General features: G+C 43.2%; 1 protein-coding gene across 13 annotated transcripts; it reads left to right on the forward strand.

Moving 5' to 3' along the window:
- The first annotated feature begins 563 nt into the window (after positions 1–563).
- ZNF655 (zinc finger protein 655) lies at positions 564–15068 on the forward strand. 13 transcript variants are annotated; one of them, XM_014846793.3, is made up of 6 exons: positions 564–686; positions 1602–1764; positions 2984–3069; positions 3461–3587; positions 10088–10192; positions 10970–15068. In XM_014846793.3, the coding sequence occupies exons 2-6, from the start codon at positions 1629–1631 to the stop codon at positions 12364–12366; spliced, it is 1851 nt and encodes a 616-aa protein (XP_014702279.1). In that variant the 5' UTR covers positions 564–686; positions 1602–1628; the 3' UTR covers positions 12367–15068. The 13 variants fall into 13 exon arrangements, with proteins under 13 accessions (XP_014702279.1, XP_070340395.1, XP_014702283.1 ...); XM_014846795.3 differs by lacking the exon at positions 564–686 and adding an exon at positions 723–882; XM_014846796.3 differs by lacking the exon at positions 564–686 and adding an exon at positions 745–1089.
- The last annotated feature ends 5306 nt before the right edge of the window (positions 15069–20374 follow it).

Here is a 20374-nt window from a genome sequence, read left to right on the forward strand (position 1 = left end):
GCTCCGTGCTTTACCTATCCCGGTTTCTGCGGAGTCTTCCCACCAGGAACACAGCTTTCTTCCAGGCTGTTTCTCTCTTCCACTCCAACTTGCTTCATGTCCCTTCCTTGCCCCAAGAGCCTTAGTAGACTCCGATCCAACGACTTTCTGCGGTCCTCATACCACCGAAGCGCCGTAATGACTGTATTCTGTAACCCTGTGCTAACTCCCGATCAGCGGACTCATGGAAGTCGGACCCCTAGGTCTGCCATTGCCCCTCACCTCCGACACACACCCACCTGCCTGGCATCACCCCGAGGGCAGTCTCGAGGGTCGGCTGGCGTCAGGGAAGGGCCAGCGGAGGCGCTTTCCCAAGTCCGGAGCTGTCGCGGTCATGATCGGCATACTGGCTACGGAAGCGCCCAGTGGGGTTAGCACGCAGGGAGGGGAAACCGGGAGAAACACACGGAACAGCCACAGAAGCGAAGTTCCGCGACTCCGAGCCCTCATCCGGGGCCCGCGCCCCGCCCCTTCCCGCCCCCGACTCCGCCCCTTCCCGCTCCCTGGCCGTCAGACTCCGCCTCCGGAAGTGCCACCGAGAATCATCGGCCTCCAAGCGGTCTAGAGCGGCCCTCGGAAGGCTGGGGCTGCCCGGAGACGGAGGCTGTCCGCGGCGGGACGGCCGCCTGGCCCGCCCCTCCGCTCGGGTGAGTCCCCGGAAGCCCTTCTGGGGTCGAGGTGCGGACAGACGCTTGTTTCGCCTCCGAGGGAACGGGAGGAGGCGCCCGGCCCCTGGCGACGGCGGCTTCCGTCCCCAGGAGCGCGCGGGGCCGGGGTGCGAGGGCCTGTTTCTCCTCAGCTCGGGTTCGCCCCGCCGTGAGGACGCGGTGACCGGGCCCTGGGGTGAGCTGTGTCTGTGCGGCCCGCCTCACTCTTGTGGGGCCGTGTGGTCACCTCATAGGGAAGTGGGAGGAGGGCCGCGCCGGGCGAGGCCTCCGAGGAGCGGGCGCGGGGCCCTGTGTGAGGGTGGCGGAAGGGGACGGAACCCTGTCGCGTCCTTGGCTTTGAAGGACGCCGGTCCAACCTGTTGGAGTCGCGGCTCTTGCCCGGGTTCGTGTCGGGAGTGTGGGAAACGGCCTGCCCCCTGGTCTGAGGTGGCGGAGGGTCTCGGCCCCGAGGTGGGGTTGTGTCAGTCGGGCCCCTGCCGTGCTTCAGAGGGGGCTGACGGAGCGTGCCCAGAGCTCGTATGTTTCTCTGGGTGCGAATTTGAGCCTGGAAAGAAGTTTATAAATTTCAAATATTTTAAACTTTCCACAGAAATCCTTACACCATTAAATTGTAGTCTTGGGAGGTTTTTTTTTGTTTTTGTTTTAAATACCACAAATTCTGAATTAGCAGAGTTCAAACAAATCTGCATACTCGGACCATGCGACTTGGTTCTTCAATATTTGAGACCGGATAGTATCCGCGTTTCCTTCTGTTGTTTGATTTGCGTGGTCCATCGTGGTCAGCTCTCTTTCTTGAGCGTCCACCGTGTGGAAGACGCTTTGTTGAGTCCTGAGGGAATCGGGTGGCGGGGTGCTGGAACTCAGCGCAGTATTTCCCCTCGTCTCACCCCGCAGTGATGGTCACTGTCCTCCAGGACAGGCATGGAGGAGCTTTCGGCCCAGGAAGCAGCGGCATCGCCAGGGGTCCAGTTTCAGTGTTTGGAGATGCCGTCGGAGGGTCTGTCCCCAGAGCCTCAGTTCGTGCAGGACACCGACATGGAACAGGGACTCGCTGGGGGTAAGGCAGAGAGAGCACTTACATCCGGGAGCCTGGGGAACAGAGAGGGGCTCCTGGGCCTGGTCTGAGAGGGGCCAGGAACTTCGGTAAGAAGACGGCCCCCAGAGGGAGGTCCCGAAGGGAGGGGCAGATGTGACTCAGTTCAGGCTTGGTCTGGGCCCCTCTGTTAAGGACAGCCCGTCTTTCTTACGTGTTCAGCGTGGTAGTCACTCTGCTTTGGCTCTTTTTCGTTCATACATCCTTCACTTCACCCCACTTACCCCATCCAGAATAATTTTAAGATGTGCTGCTTTTGCTGCATCTTACGATCTTCCCCTCGTTTTCACTTCCTCTTAGACTTAGGGCCTCCCCTGCTCCCCTCACCCTCCCAGTTCCCTTCACTTAGTCTCTTTCCTCCATGATGACCTTGCATGCTTTGCCACCTGCCATTCTGTTGCAATTGCAGTGTTTCGTGACTAATCTAATTTCGGTCAAGAAAACAACTCTTTAATTCGTTGGTTGAGCACAACGCCTGTATGAATGTGTACGTGTCACATCATAACTATACAGTATCATTTTCACATGTTGTGTAGATAGGTTGATCTGTCTTGTACTTCCTCCATTTTGTCTCAGATTACTTGCGGCCAACTGCAGTGCCTGAAATAACTTGTGTGTCGGCAACACTGACTGAGTGCTACTGTGTGTAGAGTGCCGTGGGGCATTGTGGGAGTGTGGAAAGGATTTTGAGGAAACTGATGACCATTCTTATTCGTGGAGGCCTACACACTGGTTGCAGAGACAGTGTCCATTCTCAAGAGAAAGGCTTCATGAAGTTTACAGAACAGTGCCTGGGGAGGGTCAGAAGTTTGCTCAATAGCCCCAGCCCCAGACAAGTCACTGCAAGTCTTTATGCTTTGCTTTGCCCATCTGCAAAACAGGTATAGCACTTACCCTTCTGTTAGAGGAATGTCACGTCATGAGGATGAAGTGAAATGTGAGATTATGAGATTGCGTAATAAAATCCTGTATCATGAGTGAGATTGCATAATAAAATCCTGTATCACGAGTCTAAACCTGTAAGGAGGGTGTGCAAGTGCTGCGAAGGAGCAGAGTAAACACATACCTGAAAAACGTTCGTTGGTTTTACTAGATGTGCAGAAGGGTCCCACTGACTTCCTCTTCTGTACGGGAGCCCTGGGGAAGGGCTGCTCTCACTCTTGGCTCCTTTCTCCTCCCTCAGCTCCACCTGTTTCCCAGGTGCCTGATCTTCCCCACGAGGGAAGCCCAGGAGACCAGGCAGCTGCGCTCCTGACAGCCAGGTACCAGGTGAGCTGAGGAACCTCTGCTTTTCAGGGACTATTCCTGCTGATTGAGTGTGGCTCTTCCCTCATCCCATCCATAAACCTTGCCTGGAATATTTTCAAAAAAGTTCCCAGTTTGGGAACTGATCCTCTTCAGAATCCTGGACTTTACATGAACCACCTTCCCATCTGTCCAACACCACCGGCAAACACTGTTCCTTTTTTATTCCTGGTGCTGTGATGGGTGCTTATTAGATGTAAAGACTTATGGAACTTACTCCCTAGATCCTCATCTGTTCTCCCTCCTCCCAGCATAAATACACACTGGAAACCCGCTCTGTATCATCTCCTTCATTCTCTGGCCATGATGTCATAGTGGCCTCATTCCCCAGAGCAGCCAGGCTGTGTTATTTCAGGAGTTTGTGACATTCGAGGATGTGGCTGTGCACCTTACTCGAGAGGAATGGGGATGCCTGGACCCTGTTCAGAGGGATCTCTACAGAGAAGTGATGTTAGAGAATTATGGGAACGTGGTCTCACTGGGTAAGGACTGTCTTTCTTGTTGTTCCGTTTACCTGTTAGGATTTCTTTACTTCCTTGTTTCTGGGTAGGTGTAAGGTCTCTGAGAAAGTAGTGTGTGGCTCAGATTGCAGGTCTTAGAACCTCCAAATCCTGCATCTTTAAGGTTGTCTCCTCTGGGAGTGGGTTTCCTTTGGGGGTTTCAAGATGATGCATTCTACTCCTTATCCTCAGTTAATATTTCCTACTTTTGTGGGGCATCTGTGCCCTGTTAGAAAAGAGAAACTTGCTTGTGCTTTGCGTAAATTCTCACTTTCCCTCCCTTTCCCTTTTTTATGAGAGAGGCTCTGGGACCTCCCAACCCACAACCAGATGCTTTCCTTTCTGGTAGTTCAGTACCCCCTTATCTGAGAGTTTCCCGTTTTCTTCAGAAGAAGAAATGCCTTTTTTTAAGGTAGGCTGAAATCCTTGTTGAATAATCCCTCACCTCTTGAGATCCCTAAATTCATCTTCAAGCAGGCAGAATTTGAGAGATTTCACTTAAAGGCATGGCTCACTGCAGAGTACGTGTCAGTACATGTCAGTGAGTCACCCAGATGGTAATCCTAAGTAACCTCACCCTGAGCAGCAGAAGTCAGACTTAAACCCGGTCTCTCCTTTGTTATTTGGATGGGACAGTAGGCTGTGCAATTAGGCAACCTGTAGTGCTATAGAGAAGCACTGGTGCAGGTTGTTGGCAGCCCCCTTGATGTGAGCATTGGTCCTTTTCCTCTTTCTTTTTTTGCCTGTCTCTGCCTCTGCTCTTTTCTTTTTACATATGTATGGATTTAATCATACTTTTTTCTTTTCTCTCTTTTTTTTTGTTTTGCCTATGCTGGTGGCATCCAGGGTGTTGCTTTGTCTCCTTGATTACACTCAGGATTAAAGAGATCTTCTTATCTGTGGGGAGGCAGCCTACCCACTGGGAAGGTTTTTAGTGTGTTTTCCATTCCTGGTTCTTTGATCTTTGTAGGCATACTTCTCCGCCTTCCCACCTCCCGGATTCATAGTGTGAATTCCTGCCCGGCCCTGAGTCATACCCAAGCAAGTGCTTTCTCTGGAGAAACACTTGCAGTCCTTTCAGCAGGAATCTTCAAGAGATGGCCCAAGTATCGGCTTCCCATCGATATTGCTCGTCCCCGCTCGGAGACTCCTTTTCCAGATTGTGAGATATTACACTTGATTGATGGAATAGATACTCAGGATGCCACCACTATGTAAAATTGCAGCTCCTCAAATGACCTTTGTTACATTTCTAAAGGGGGAAGGAAGCCCTCCATTGCAACCAGATGCACTTTGAACCCTGATTTCTGAGTTCATTCAGAAGCCATGGTTGGTGGTCACCTACCTGTGTTCTAAGAAACCACGAAGTTCAACTCCAGCTCTTCAGTTATGATCTTTTCAGGTTGTTTTAGAATGTGAAACATGCTCTGTGCCCCTCCTTTTCTATAGTGAACACGACCTGCCCCTAGTGTTGCCTAACTCTCCCATGACCCTTGGGCTTTCCTCATATTTAACATTCTAGTCTTCTCCTTCTTTTAAGTCCCTGTGGCCCCCTCCAAGATCCTACCTTCGTCCCCTTTATTCCTTGTGGTGCTATACAGATTGATGCATTTATATGACCTTTCCTGATAGAGTGTTCCTTAGCTTTGTCCTCGATGGAGGGGAAATGGGAGGGCAAAAGAGTTTAATTTCTTTATTTCAGGGTATCAAATTGAATGTATATTTAACAACTTTGTAAACTGTAAAGTGATATGTAATTGTAAACTACTGTTAATTTTATCTAATAATTACATAATTTCCAACAGTTAACCTGTGTACTTTTTGGAGTAAAGAAACTTCTTAGCAGTTCAGTCAGCCTAATTGCGCAGCATGCTATTAGACTGAATTTTATCCCATTTCCTCTGTCATCTCGGTACACACACAGGGCACACATGCTCACTCACACGTACAGGGCACAAGTATGTACAAGGGACCCTCCTACTCAACTTGCTTTTGGAATCAAGTCAGCAGCATCTTCTTAGTAATTATTTTTATAGTCCTTAGGAAGTCATTTTCACATTTGTGTGTTCAGCAAACTCCACCTGAGATTTAAGTTTATACACTTAATTAACGTTTGGTATTGTAAAATAAGGACTTTATAGTTCAATCCCTGACTTAGCAGCCCCACTTTACAGTCACATTGTTTTCCCGTGGCAGTAGCTCTGAGTTGTATTTGCCACAGGCCCCAGAACTTTGGTCCTTTGGTTAAGGGCTTCCATTATATAGTAGTAAATACACAGAGAATGAACAGCTGAGTAAAAAAAGTAGATAAAAAGTCATAATTTTCATGACCAAATCTAAAAGAAGCATATTCTTTTCACAATGAATGAATTACTGGCTTGACGGTATATCCAAAGGGAAGTTATCTGTGACTTAGTGCTGGAGATTAAGACCAGGAAAGAGACCGGATTGCATTTCACATGGAACAGTGTGGCAGATGCCCTGTTAGGTGACAGCATTAGAAACATGTTTATCAAAATTCTAATTGGTGATAAGTGAGTTGATAAATCAGGAATATTTGGCACATAGCTTTGCTTTTTGGAGTTGATGTCCTGAAGACAAAAATGACTTTATCTAGAATGTCTTTTACTGCCATAGCTATTTACTGTTTATTGAGCAGCCAGTATGTTACTAGGTGCTGTGGATATCTCATGTAATCCTTACCATTACCCTGTGAGCAGGTATTATTCTATTTTATACCTGAGGAAACTGAGGCTCAGAGAAGTTAAGTGATCCACTCAGCGTTGGAGTTAGGCTTGGGACTCAGATCTGACTCTGAAGCACATGCTCTTTTTCGCTGCTTTGTGCCTTAGGACAATTAGTCTAACCATCTATGGTGTTTTTTACATTTTTATGGCTCTGTACTCTGATGACAATTAAAAATAGCCATGATAAATCGGACAGACAGGCATAAGCTTATACAGTTTAGGAGCAGAAAAAGTATGCATTCAAGAAGCAGTAAAATTGTCTAGGGATGCATTCCACCATAATAGGTATCTACAGAAGAATGATATTGCTAAGGAGAGATTTTGTTTGTGTATTCATTAAGGACCAGGAAGAAAGGCATGATGCTTCCAGATGGCTAAAATCTTAGTACAGCTTTGGTACAGGCCACAAACCAAATGATGACGTAAATTTTAAATGTTATTTTTAAAGACTAGATGAAGTTAAAAAATAAAATATAATTAGAAAACTGTCAAGGTTTAAATTAAAAAATCAAAAGGTTTTAATATGTAATTTTAGATAGGAAAAATTTAAAGCACATGCATATTTTGAAAGCATGGAGTTTTGGCTTAAATTTAGGAAAAAGGCATTTAGGCCAAAGGCAAGAAAACCTGCCTTAATGCTTTGTGTGATAGATTGGAAAGAATATAAACTGTGGAGTCAGACTTGGGTTCCACTTACTGGTGGTGATACATTGAGCAAATTATTTAAAGTGACACTCATTTTCTTCATCTATAAAACAAGAAAAATAATGTTGACCTTTCTGGGTAGTGCCAAGGTTTAAATTAGATTATGTATATAACTACCTGGCTCATAGTAGTTACTTAAATGTTTCTTTGGAAAGGGCAGCAAGTGATAGGAGGTATAGATCAGATTTTTTTTTCTTTTTTGGAGTTAATATTGTACCACTTTATTTGAAATGTATAAAGAATGCAATTGTTTGGGTCCATTTATCCTATCTCCCTTTTTTCCCCTCTTTTTAAATTGAGTTTATCATCGTTTACAAAATTGTGAAATTTCAGTTGTACATTATTACTTGTCTGTCACCATATAAGTGCTCCCTTTCATCCCCTCTGCTCACCCCCCAGCCACCTCCCCCCAGTAATCCCTGAACTGTTCTCTTTTAGACCAGATTTTTAAATAGAAACAAATTTCAGGAGAATGTTCAAATTATTTCTTTATAGTGGAATTTCCTCAAATTGAATATTGCTCAAACTGTTGCCTAGGGATTTGGATCTTTATTATAGAGAGATTTCCACTTCTTTGACACAAAGTGATCTTTAGATCCCTTCGAATTAAAACATCCATGATTCCAAATCTGTTGGATCCTGGCTCTCCATGTTCTAATTACTATTTCTCCGTTCTTTTTATTATTTTTACCTTTTACTCCATTGTTTTCTGTTTTCTTTCTGTACATATTTTGGAGGAAGGGATGGATTTTATTCACAATCATTTTTTACTAATAGATTATTTAAAAGCCAGGTAAATCAGGTTCTGAAATGAGTGTCTGGGTTTGAGCCCTAGTTTCACCAGTTATTATGACTTTGGGCAAGTTACTTAAACTCTCTGAATCTTAGTTTTCCCATTTGTAAAATGGGTAGAATAATAGTTCCTACCTCATAAAGTTATGCTGAGTATTAAGTGAATGAAAGCTTGTAAAGCGCTTGGCATGGTACTTTGCACCTACCAAACGTTTAGTAAACCTTAGCTTAATAGTTTGATACTGATGCTACAAATGATTTTAAGTCTCTATCTCGAACTTTATTCTCTTTTCTAAACTGCTGTCTTGTATCTCTAACTGCCTGCTAGGCATTTTCTTTCTCTTTTTTTTTTTTGAGGAAGATTAGCCCTGAGCTAACATCCACCGCTGATCCTCCTCTTTTTGCTGAGGAAGACTGGTCCTGAGCTAACATCCGTGCCCATCCTCTTCTACTTTATATGTGGGATGCCTGCCACAGCATGGCTTGACCAGGGGTGCGTAGGTCCACACTCGGGATCTGAACCAGTGAACCCTGGGCCCCTGAAGCGGAACATGCGAACTTTGCTGCGCCGCTGGGCCAGCCCCAGCATTTTCTCTTATACCTTCCTACATTACCTTAAACACAAGTCTAAAATCAAACCCTTCATCCCACATGAAGGCGATCTTTTCTGTTGTGCATACATGATTTAAGTGTAGATATAGAGTAAATAACCAAAATTTGTCTCAGTTATCAAATACTTAGAGACACCTTAATAAATATTTCAAGGTTGAAAGTTGCAAATTATGTTAACAGAATTCTGAGCAGAGTAGTTGCTGCCTCGTACCACATTAACTTTTTTTTTAAACTTGCAGAACTATTTCATTTGAGATGGAGAATCTTAACTAAGTGTCCAAAAGGAGAATTGACTCTGTTATTGCCCAGCAGGAATTCGGAAACACAGTAAATGCCTTTCTTATGTCTGTTCTGATCTCCCTGCTCATAGGCTCTCAGATGGAATCCCAAGAGGGGAGCTGTTGGTTTATCATATTCTCCAGGCCCAATGCCCTTTTAAAAACATTGGTTATCTGTTATATGTTGACCCTTGGGCACAAAATTGGCACTCAATGCGTAGTTCTTAAGTAAATGAATCAAAAGAAGTGCATGATGCTAGATACACAGTCCATACTAGCAAAGAGTTTATACATCAAGTTGGGATGATAATACCTGAAACCAATTAAAAAAAATCTATAAACTTCATTATATTGTGACATGTCAGGATAAGAGGAACAAATAATAAATTTTGTAGACATTTAGTAAGTAGAAGGAGAAGCTTCTGGAGATGAGGGGCTTGAGCTAGACCTTGTATGTGTGCTACTAGGAACTTTCTGAACATGTAAAACTGCCCCTTTGATGCTGTGTTTCTGCCCCCTCAGAAGCAGACTGTCTCTTGCTTTTGTTTTGAAAGAGATTAGATTCTAGCAGTCCATTATGCAAGCCAGGGAAAGACCATTTTGTGTGAAGATGCACTTTCCTCACTATGTCATGTTATAGTTAGTTGTTTATATCTGTCTCTGCAGTTAGAATGTAAGGTCCTTGAGGGGGTGGATCTTATCTGCTTGGGCTCTTTGTTCCCAACATACTTTGCATATATGAGACACCCCATAACTGTTTGTTGAATAAACAAGAGTGTAAACTCCTAATGGGTAAGGATGTGTCATGTTATTCTTTGTTTCCTCATGTGCGCTGAAACAAATTGTTTCTTGAGATTGGTCCTTGGAAAATTTTTTCAGTTTTCACTGATTGTTTTGCTGCAGTTTAGCTCACCTTACAACAGGTGCTTTGACTATTCACCTTTCTCCAGTCCAGCGGTTATATTTTGATGACCTCCATTTTGACCAGGTCTAATAGTTGTAGACCAGGTATAATATAAGGATTGATCTATAGGCAACAGATGAAAAGTAATAATGATAATTTCCATGAAGACAGGTACACACTCATGTACGAATTCCCTTGTCTGAGTAGTGTTTAAATGAATAGTTCTGCTCCCCAAAATCATCAGCTTGCACCTTAATACACCTCTTTCTAGAGCACAAGTATGAGCTCCTTGTAGAGAGTCTTTGCCCTTCTCACTCTGCAGTCCTTCCTGATGTCTTCTAAGGAATTACATTCTCTCTCCATTAACTATTAGTTAAGAGAAAAAGTGACTAGTGTGGTATCTGGGGATAAATTGCCACATCCCATTTCCTTCTCTGTGAGCAGGATTTCCGATTTTCAAGCCTGATGGGATCTCCCAGCTGGAACAAGATCTACAGGTCTTTGATCTGGAAACTAAGAATAGAGAAGTCTTAAGAGATGGCTGCTCAGGTGAGTAAGGCAGAATCAATTAAGATGGAAATTTTAGGGAAGAACAGTCCAGTTCTCCAGCCAAGTTGTAGCTGCTTTGGCAGTCAGAATGAGGAGCTCTATCTGTATCCCAGAATGGAGAGCTCTTTCCTTTTCCCTTCAGTTTTTTGTTGTTTTTGTGAGAAAGATTCACCTTTAGGTAACATCCAGTGCCGATCCTCCTCGTTTTTTTGCTTGAGGAGGATTAGCCCTGAGTTAACATCTGGGCTGATCTTCCTCCACTTTGTGTGTGGGATGCCACCACAGCATGGCTGGTGAGTGGAGTAGGTCCGCACCTGGGAACCGTACCTGCGAACCCAGGCCTCGTAAGTGGAGTGCGTGGAACTTTAACCACTCGGCCATGGGGCTGGCTCCTCCCTTCAGTTTTGATGAACTCTTTGCATTTATTTGGTCCCTTATTACCCACAAATTGTACTAGGTCCCTGTTCATGTAGCTTGTCCATAATTCTTTTGAACTGTTTCCCTATTATCTCCTTTGAAACACCTTAATTGGTTATCTCTTACTCTGCTGAACGTGCCCTCTGTTTCTACCACACTGTGAATCACTTGGATCCTACCTCACTGCTCCTATTTGTGCCGTTACATCTGCTGTTGAGATTTTGTGCCTGTGTTTCGGAGTAAATAAACTTCTGTTACCCTGGGAGATACTAGATTATTTAGTTTTCTTCTCTCTGAGTTTTATTTTTCTAAGCATAGGTACAGATTACATGTGCATTTTCTATTTATGTATTGAATCAGATGGAGAGACCAGAGAAGAGAACAAGCTGTTGATTCCTAAGCAGAAAATTTTGGAAGAAGTACCTTCATACAAAGTGAGAGTAGGAAGACTCAAAAAGGATATTGCCCAAGTTCCTGAGACTAGAGAAGTGTATAAACCTGAGGACAGATTAGAAAGGCTTCAGGAAATCCTAAGGAAGTTTCTTTTCCTGGAGAGAGAGTTTAGGCAAATAACAATCAGCAAGAAAACCTTCACCAGTGAGAAGAACAATGAATGTGATGAACCTGAAAAAAGCTTCAGTCTGGACTCAACCCTTGATACAGATCAGAGAGTTCTTAGAATACAGAATATTGATGACATTGATAAGTATGACATGAACCTCACCCAGAATTCAGCTTCTGGTAAACATGAACAAATAAATCTAACACAGGATTTTCAGAGTAGTGAATATAAGGAAAGCTTAATGGATCTCTCCCACTTTAGTAAATGTGAGAGCAGTCCTACCACTGAGAAATCCTATAAATGTGATGCATGTGAGAAAATCTTCCATCAGAGCTCAGCCCTTTCTCGACATCAGAGAATTCATACTAGAGAGAAACCCTACAAATGTAAAGAATGTGAAAAATCTTTCAGTCAGAGCTCCAGTCTTAGTCGACATAAAAGAATACACACTAGAGAAAAACCCTATAAATGTGAAGCATCTGATAAATCCTGTGAAGCATCTGATAAATCCTGTAGTCAGAGCTCAGACATAATTCAGCATAGGAGGATTCACACTAGAGCAAAATCTTACAAATGTAGCAATTGTGAAAGAGTCTTCAGTCGTAGTGTACATCTTACTCAACATCAGAGAATTCACAGAGAGATGCCCTGTAAGTGTACTATATGTGGTAGTGATTTCTATAATACCTCATACCTAGTCGAACATCAGAAGGTCCACTGTGAAGAGAAACCCTATGAATACAATGAATGTGGATTGACCTTTGTTAAACATCAAGGAGTTCGTCTCAGAGAAAAGCCCTATACGTGTAATGAATGTGGAAAAGACTTCAGATTGAATTCCCATCTTATTCAGCATCAAAGAATTCACACAGGAGAGAAGCCACATGAATGTAATGAATGTGGAAAAGCTTTCAGTCAAACCTCATGCCTTATTCAGCATCATAAAATTCATAGGAAAGAGAAATCCTATGAGTGTAATGATTACGAGGAAAGTTTCAATCATACCTCAGATCTTGTCCTGCAACAAGAAGTCCTCGCCACAGAAAAAGCCTTTGATTGTGACGCATGGGAAAAGAACCTCAGTCAGAGAGCACACCTTGTTCAACATCAAAGAATTCATACCAAAGAGAATCCTTATGAATGTAATGAACATGGGAAGACATTTAGTCAAGTTCAGGCCTCATTCAACATCTAAGAGTTCACAGCAGGGAGAAATTATGCATGTACTGAATGTGGTACGTCTTTCAGTCATAGCTCAACCTTTATTCAACATCAGAGAATTCACACCAGCGAGAAACCTTCTGAATGTGACAAATGTAGGAAAGCTATTAGTTGGTGTTAAACTCTTAATCAGCACCTGCAAACCCATACCAATGAGAAAACCTGCAAATATATCGAATGTGGTAAATGCTTCATGCTATTTTCGTACCTTAGTCACCATTGCAGAATTCATACTGGAATAAAATTCCATCACTGTAATGAACGTGAAAAAGCCTTCAGTCAAAGAAACTACCTTGTTCAGCATCAAATTCATTCCATGCAGAAAGCCTATGAATGTAATGAATGTGTATGTGTGTGGGAAGATTCAGTCATATTCCAACCATCATTCAACATCAAAGAATCCATACCCGACAGAAGTCATTTGAGTATAGTAAATATGATCAGTCTTTCAGTTGGAGTTCACGTCTTTCTCATCATCAGAATATCCACACCAAACAAGAACCTTATGGAAACCTTATGGAACCAAATGGAAAAATTTACTGCCATATTTCAGGCTTTACTCAACATCAAAATATTGGAGAGAAAATTGTTGATTATTTGTGTATGAAATTGTTAATATATAGTCTCAATCTTTGTCATTGCAGAAGAATCTAGTCTGAGGAGTGATGTGGTGAACGCAGTTTTGTTTCTCATGGCATTCTTTTATTTAACACAATAGGTGTAAGTAGGTATGTGTACTTTATTTATGAAACTCATCTAAGCTCTTTTTAATATGGCCTACAAACATTTTTATTTTTCCTGAAATTTGTTCTTATTGTTCACAGCTTCCCTAAGATATCATTAATACACCAATGTTGAAACATAGCAACTTCTGGAAAGTAGCTGATTTAGGTTTTTCTTGCTATTCTCAGCCTAAGTTCTCTCCAAAACAGACTCTTAAGCCTGCTCATTTCTGAGGACGTTACTTCCTATTCCTTTCTAGCCACAACACTTGAGTTCCTGTTGATTTCTACATTCCTTTAAGCACCTTCAAATGATGGTTTCCTAGTTTTAAGCTTTTCACCAGCAGGTATGCCACCCTTACTTGAGGTTGCTGTTCTGGTGTCTTCTTTCCTAAAGTGAAGCATCTTCCTTTAAAAGAATTGGATTTCCACATCCTGTCCATTCATGAATATGAGGGATTCTGTCTCCCCTGAGTTTGTGGCAGGCAGCTAAACATTTCATGTGATGCCCAAGTTCTTAGCTGCTTTGTCTGCATCCACAGCCCTCTAAAAGAGATGAGAAAGACATCAGGGAGTCAAGAAGACTCCTGGTGGCCTAGCTACATTCATTCAGCGCCTATTCTGCACATCTAAATTTAGAATTTTATATACAGGCATACCTCAGACATATTGCAGGTTTGGTTCCAGACCACTGCAATAAAGCAACTATTGCAATGAAGGGAGTCATGAATTTTTTGGTTTCCCAGTGCATATTAAAAGTTATGTTTACACTACACAGTAGTCTATTAAGTGTGCCATAATAGCATTTTGTCTGAAAAAACAATGTATATGCCATAATTAAAAAATAATTTATTGCTAAAAAATGCTAACCATCTGAATCTTCAGCGAGTCATAATCTTTTTGCTGCTGGAGGGTCCTGTAAAAAAACACAGTATCTGTGAAGCGCAATAAAATGAGGTATGCCTTTACTTCCATTGAAAGCCAGCAAAATGCTCAGGTATGCTTTTGATAGGGCAAAACATAAGAACATACAGTGAAAAATCAAAGAGCTTCATAAGGGATTGCAGCCTTCCAACAAAGGTATTGCTGTTGTGTAAAATTTCTACAGAGAATGTTTCAAGAGAGTGACAGGTCAGTTTCTGGTAAAGTTTTAACCACTAAATTACTTCTTTACCTGTTTGGATTTCCACCCCCAGTGTCCCCTCATCAATCCAAGACAGTATGTGAGGTTTGGGGGCTTTGTGTACAATTGCTTATTCATCATCGCCTATTTTTTTCTATGTGTTTTACTAGAGTCTACAGGCCATGTAAAAGAACATGGGTTTTTTTGATTGATAAAAGTGATCACAAATGTTGGCTTCAGAGATCAGGGTCACTGTCACAACACCCAGCAAGAGTTCATGATTCTGTAGATGATGTCAAAGCATTTTACTATATTTTTCCATCCTAAACTTCATAACATTTTGTGAATAAGACAATTGTTATTTAAAATTCTAGTTGTCATTCCAGCAATTGAGGCCTTCATAGTTCAGATGTTATAATATTTACTAGGGATCTTAAACAAATATATAAAAATTTATTGCTCACTCTATAAGCCTCTTATGGCTAACCTCTAGCATAGTTCTGCCACTATATTTTACCTCTTAGCTGTCAGCAAGCATAGGATCTCATCAGGGCAATGTAGGGAACTAAATGAATTGATTTAAATGTAAAAGCAAATGAAAAGTGCATGTTTATTTTTCCTGTCTATGAACGTGTATACCCTTACGTATGGAGACCAATAGTCACCTTCAGTGATTATGAAACAGATTAATCCCTAAATAACAGAAAATGTAAAAATCAAATATATGCATTTGGTTTAGGAATGTGCTTTTGTACTTCCACTTGAATAAAGGTGTGTTTGATACTCTGAGAATCTGTTTCAAATAAAATCTGAAGGCCTCAGTCAGAAGCATTTTGGAATCTTGGAATCGCCTTCCTGGCTGCAACTCAGTTCCTTCCAGAAACCTGCTTCACAACAAAAGTGGATCACTCTGTTTCATACTGATATAAAGCTTACTCTTCTACAGACCTCTGGAACAAAGTCTGAATGTTTAAGATTTAAAGGGTTATTCAGTTGGGATGCTGTTGGCACATGAAATAAGAGGAAATACTTTAAGGTTTCTGTAGAACTAGGCAGAATGTGTTTTCTTAATAAATGAAATAAAACTCATTTTTAAAAATGGGAGACCAAAAGTCTTTGAAGGTAAGTAACTTTAGCTTGCTGGTATTTGATCCAATATAACAGGAGTTTGTGTTCTTGGTTTTTTTAGTCTTGAAGATTGGGTGAGGGAAGAGAAGAAATCTAATAGTTGCAGGACACCTAATTTTATCCATCTTTTTTCTGTCCACCTACCTACACATGTGTGTACATGTTCAAACTTAACCCTCACAACACCTCTGCAAGGGAACCAGCTCCATTTTACAGAGGAGGTTAAAGAACCTGTTAGAGTCACGCAGCAAGTCAGTAGCTCAAAGTCAGGTCTGTTTGACTCCAAAGCTTTCCATCATCATGATGTTGGTATTAGACACATCCCAGAACCCAGAGACGTTTTCCTGGAGCTCTTCCCTGTTACAGTCCCTGTGATTTACTATTATCAGTTTGCAACTGATCCTAGAGCTCTCTGGGATAGTAGGAAAAATCCCAATATCTTGAGAGCTAGTCAGAGACTCTCTGCCTTGAAGCACGCTTAGACAGTTTTGACAATGGCAGGCCACAGGTCAAAGCTCCCAAATTTCTGTCTCCTGACAAGATACCCCGACTCCCGCCACTAGATTGACATTTCCATTTTTCAATGCCCAAATGAGCACTTGATTTTTTCTGCCAACTAGAACTTGCTGATGGACATGTGCCCTTACTAAGATTTACTGTCACCTTTAGCTATGTTATAGCAGTGGAGCAAAGCGGGTAATGGGAAAATGAAGTTTGATTGCTAGGTTTTTGGCTTGAGCCAAAGAGTGGATAGAGGTACACTGGAGAGATGGGGAACACTGGAAAAGTAGCAGGGACAGTATTTCAGGCAAAAGAGAGAGCATGTTAGGAGGCCTACAGATGAGAGGGTATGGTATTTTCAAGGTTGTCAATCAATGAGCTCTGTGGAGAAATGCCTCACTCTGGGAAATAGTATGTGAATAACTGAGGAGTTTAAGAATGAAGTTGGACAGAGGCCCCTGGGGTTTCAGCAAGACACCATGGAATTCCCACATCTAAAAATGTAACCTCATCTGTTCTTTCTTTCGTTCAGTAATACAAGTGCCAGGCACTACGATATTCAGCCCTAGCCAGTGGATACAGTTAACCTAATCAAATGGATTAAACCATCAATTGAGTAAAGAAGACTAAAACAGATTAGAGTAGTCAAAGCAATGACATCCAAGACTATAATTCCTGAAAGGCAGTCCATTGCAGGAGTCATCTCTGACATCTGACATCTCTCTTGTTTTTCTTCTAACATTTGTATCATATGGCATCACATCTTACACTCCCTGCAAAACACAAGTGCATGAGGGGAACCAATGTTTCATCCAAGACTGTAAGAATGATTTCAAACAGATGGTGCCCTGTACAAATCAACAAGAAAATACGTATTGCAATTTTTTATTTTGCTGACACGTCCTGTCCACTCTCTCCACTCTTAGAAATGGCTAGACTCTTATATTTGTATTTCATTCATGTTTATAAGTTTACAGCTTGGGCATAAATACAAGCATCTGTCTGCCTTTTTTTCTTTTCCACAGTTGCTTATATTGCAAATCTCCACCCAGTCTTCCTCCATTATCCTTTCTGGGTGAGATTAGATGCCAGGCTCTGGTTTGAATGGACCAGGGTTCAAATGCCACCTCCAGTTGCTTACTAACTGCAGTGGCTGGCATGTAAAATCGTAACAAAGTAGCAACTTCATGAGATTGTTGTGAGGATTAATGAGATAATGTCATTTTAGGTGCTCCATAATTGGTAGCTGTTATTTCTGAGTTTAGCAGGAAACTCCCCTTATCGTGAACAAATCATTTCTTTAACTTTTTTCCTGCTTAAATCAAATATGCCCCTGGCAAACCTGTACTCCAGGCGCAGTAGGGTGTTTGGATCTTGACCCTATCTGTAAGGCTTTTCTTCCTTTCAGTCAATTGGTACCAATATGTTCCGCCTGCTTGTTTATATACTCCAGGCAAACCTGGGAGGGGCTGAGTTGAAGCGACACAGGGAGAGGGGGACTGGCTGGAATCAGGGCATAGATAAGGAGTTCTGCCCCAGTAGGGGTCAGCCTGGCCTGCTATCGTGAAGAAGGGAGGTGGGGATGGGTAATAAAGGCAGGAGTCGAGCAGAGGAGTCCGGGGGGCAGTGGGATGAGGAAGGAAACAAACTAGCTCCCAGGTCCACTTAGGCGGTGAAGGACAGATAGAGAATTCTGTTCCATCCTCCCTCAATCCCTCCTTGGGGAAGGACAAACTCCGAAGGAAGCCCCCTATCCGCACGCTGCTCTGGACCCTAGAGAACCTGCGATCAAAATTAGACCTCCGAGCTGCCTAGATGGGACCCGGAAGTGCACGCCGAGAACCCGAGGTTCCAGCCATCCTCCTGGAGGCCCGGGTCGTTGACCTTGGCGGAGCGGGCGGAGCGGGCTGAACAAGTGAGTGTCCGGGCGCGGCGACCCCGGGCGCGGGAGGAGGGTGCAGGGGTTGCGTTGTCGCTGTGGGAAGCCCAGACTGCAGCGGACGACTGTGGCCGACGGGACTCCTGTGGGGTTGGGGTGGGGCTGCAGGAACCTGCTTGGTGTGCGGGTCGGGGACCCGGGCCAAAGGCCGCCCCCAGGTGCTGCCCGCCCCCAGGGCCCCGCCTGCTTGGAGAATGAGGCTCATACCTTCTCCTGGGTTGGGAGCCTTTCTTGGGAAAACTTTACCTACCGTTGCCCTATACCTGTCCCCTTCTCCCATCCTTTCCTGAAGTGACTGCTCTGACCCTTGGGGCGTGTTCTGAAGAATTTTTAGAGAAGATCTTGGCTTTGGAGTGGCAGCAGGGATTGGACCCATCCCATGGAGAAGCTGCTTGAGCAGATGTCCCCGGAGTCCCTGTATCCATCCCCTGAGCAGGAGCTTCGAAATAGCAAGGGTGAGGAGCTGCCCTAGCTGGCTTATCTTTGTCTAAACTTTGTCCTTCCAACCGCGGCCTCAGAACAGATGGACACGATTAACCTTATGCTTAGAATTGTCCTGGTGTAAGAATACTGATTATTTTTTATCATCTGAAGCTCTATCACGTGTAATTAAAGCCTGTAACGAATGTTTCCTCTCTGACTGTGGAGCAAACCTGCAGCAGCACTATCAGGGCACATAGTCTTGAGGATCTGTCATTCCAGCACCTGCCAGCTTGCTGGCCTGTGGGGAAGCTCTGTAAGTGTTGTGTGAATCAATAAATGAATGAACCCGGCCAAGTATGTCCCATACCCCAAATAACAGGAAGAGTGGGCTCCTCCCCTTACTCTACCTAAACTGTCTTTCATCATTAGCGAAGGTACCACCCAAGGTATAAACTCCAAGAGGGTGCCTCGCCTATGGAGTATGATGGACAAGCCAGCCACCTGCTGATGGAAAATGAGGTTAAACTATAAATATCAACATTCTTATTTCAATCTGCCATCCCACTATTATCTAGTATATGTCTGGCCATTAAAAAAATGAATTTTGGATTATTTAATTGGGGACAAAGGTTTAGATAATCCACATCATGGATATTGAGGTGGCTTATGTTTGGGGAGATTTTCTTTTACACAGTTAGCCTTATAATTCTGTTTTCAGGCTAATTTTTAACTCAACAAGTATTTATTGAGTTATTATTATGAGTTGCTGAGATTAAGTTGAAGGAAAACCTAACCTTTACACATCCACAAGCTTAGAGTTGAGTTAGAATAGTTAACTATGAGCGGCTTCAGGACGATAAACAATGTAGAAGTTCGCAAGAGGAGATCCTTGTGGATTGGGTATTGGCCCAGGAAGCTTTAGAAAGTCATGAGTTTGTCCTGCAAAGAATTTCAAGTAAGAAAGGAATCAGGTTTTAGATAAGAGGAGATAGATCCTTACCAAGGCTTTCTGCTGCTAGTCTTTCTAAGAGGCCAACTGCCCGTATTCACTTTCCTAAAACACTCATTTATTCATGTTAGTTCACAGTGCCCACTGCATTCAGTCCATACTCTATACCTGGCACTTAGGGTCTTCTGCAGTGTGGCCTCAACCCAACTTTAAAGTCTTAACTTCAGTGTTCCCCAGGACAAACACAGTGAGATGAGTGTGTCTGCACAAGGTAATGCTGAAGACACTGCACTACCCACCGTTGTGCCTGTGTGTCCTTTTTCTCACATGCATTGCTGTCTCCTCCATTCCCTGCCTCTCCAAACACCACACATCCCAGCATCCCATGCTTGAAGATTCACTGCAGGACACCATCCTCCATGAAGCTTCTGAAACAGACTTGGGGCTGTGAGGAAGGAAACTAACAGATGCAAGAGACATTTACATGTAAACCTACAGGACCTGGTGGCTGATGGAGCATCAGGGCGAAGTTGGGTACAATCACCTTTGTTCCCTTCACTGTCATACCTCTTTAGAAAAAAATCTTCACCGGTTGCTGTTATCTTTGGAATTGGCATTCACTTCTCAGTGCAGGGCACTATTTTTGGTCCATCAAAACTGATTATATCCAAGTTGGCAGTGGCTTAACTAAGGAATCCACTGGACACATTTTTTCAGCCCTAATTTTTTTGACCCCTTAGTGTTTTTTTGTTGATGTGATCACTCTTCGTTGCAACTCTTGTTCTTTGGTTTTGGAAGCACCATTTTCTCCTGGTCTGCCTCTTGCTTCCTCAGGGCCTTTCCCACTCCTGTTCCTCCATCTGTTTCTTAAACTATGATTTTCCCCAAGGCTGTTCTCAGCCCTCTTCTCTTCTCACTTCTGTGGGTGATCCTATCCCCTTCCATGCCTTTAGTTACTACTATATGCTTCTCTTGCTTCCAGCTGACTCCTGAATACCAGGTATTCATAGGTATACATCTTTTTTTTTCTTTTTTTTGCTGAGGAAGATTTGCCCTGAGCTAATGTCTGTTGTCAATCTTCCTCTTTTTGTATGTGAGCCACAGCCACAGCATGGCTGCTGATGAGTGGTGTAGGTCCATGCCCAGGAACCAAACCCGGGCTGCCTAAATGTAGTGTACCAAACTTAACACTAGGCC

Source organism: Equus asinus, chromosome 14 (genome assembly GCF_041296235.1).
Source record: "Equus asinus isolate D_3611 breed Donkey chromosome 14, EquAss-T2T_v2, whole genome shotgun sequence".
Classification (NCBI taxonomy): domain Eukaryota; kingdom Metazoa; phylum Chordata; class Mammalia; order Perissodactyla; family Equidae; genus Equus; species Equus asinus.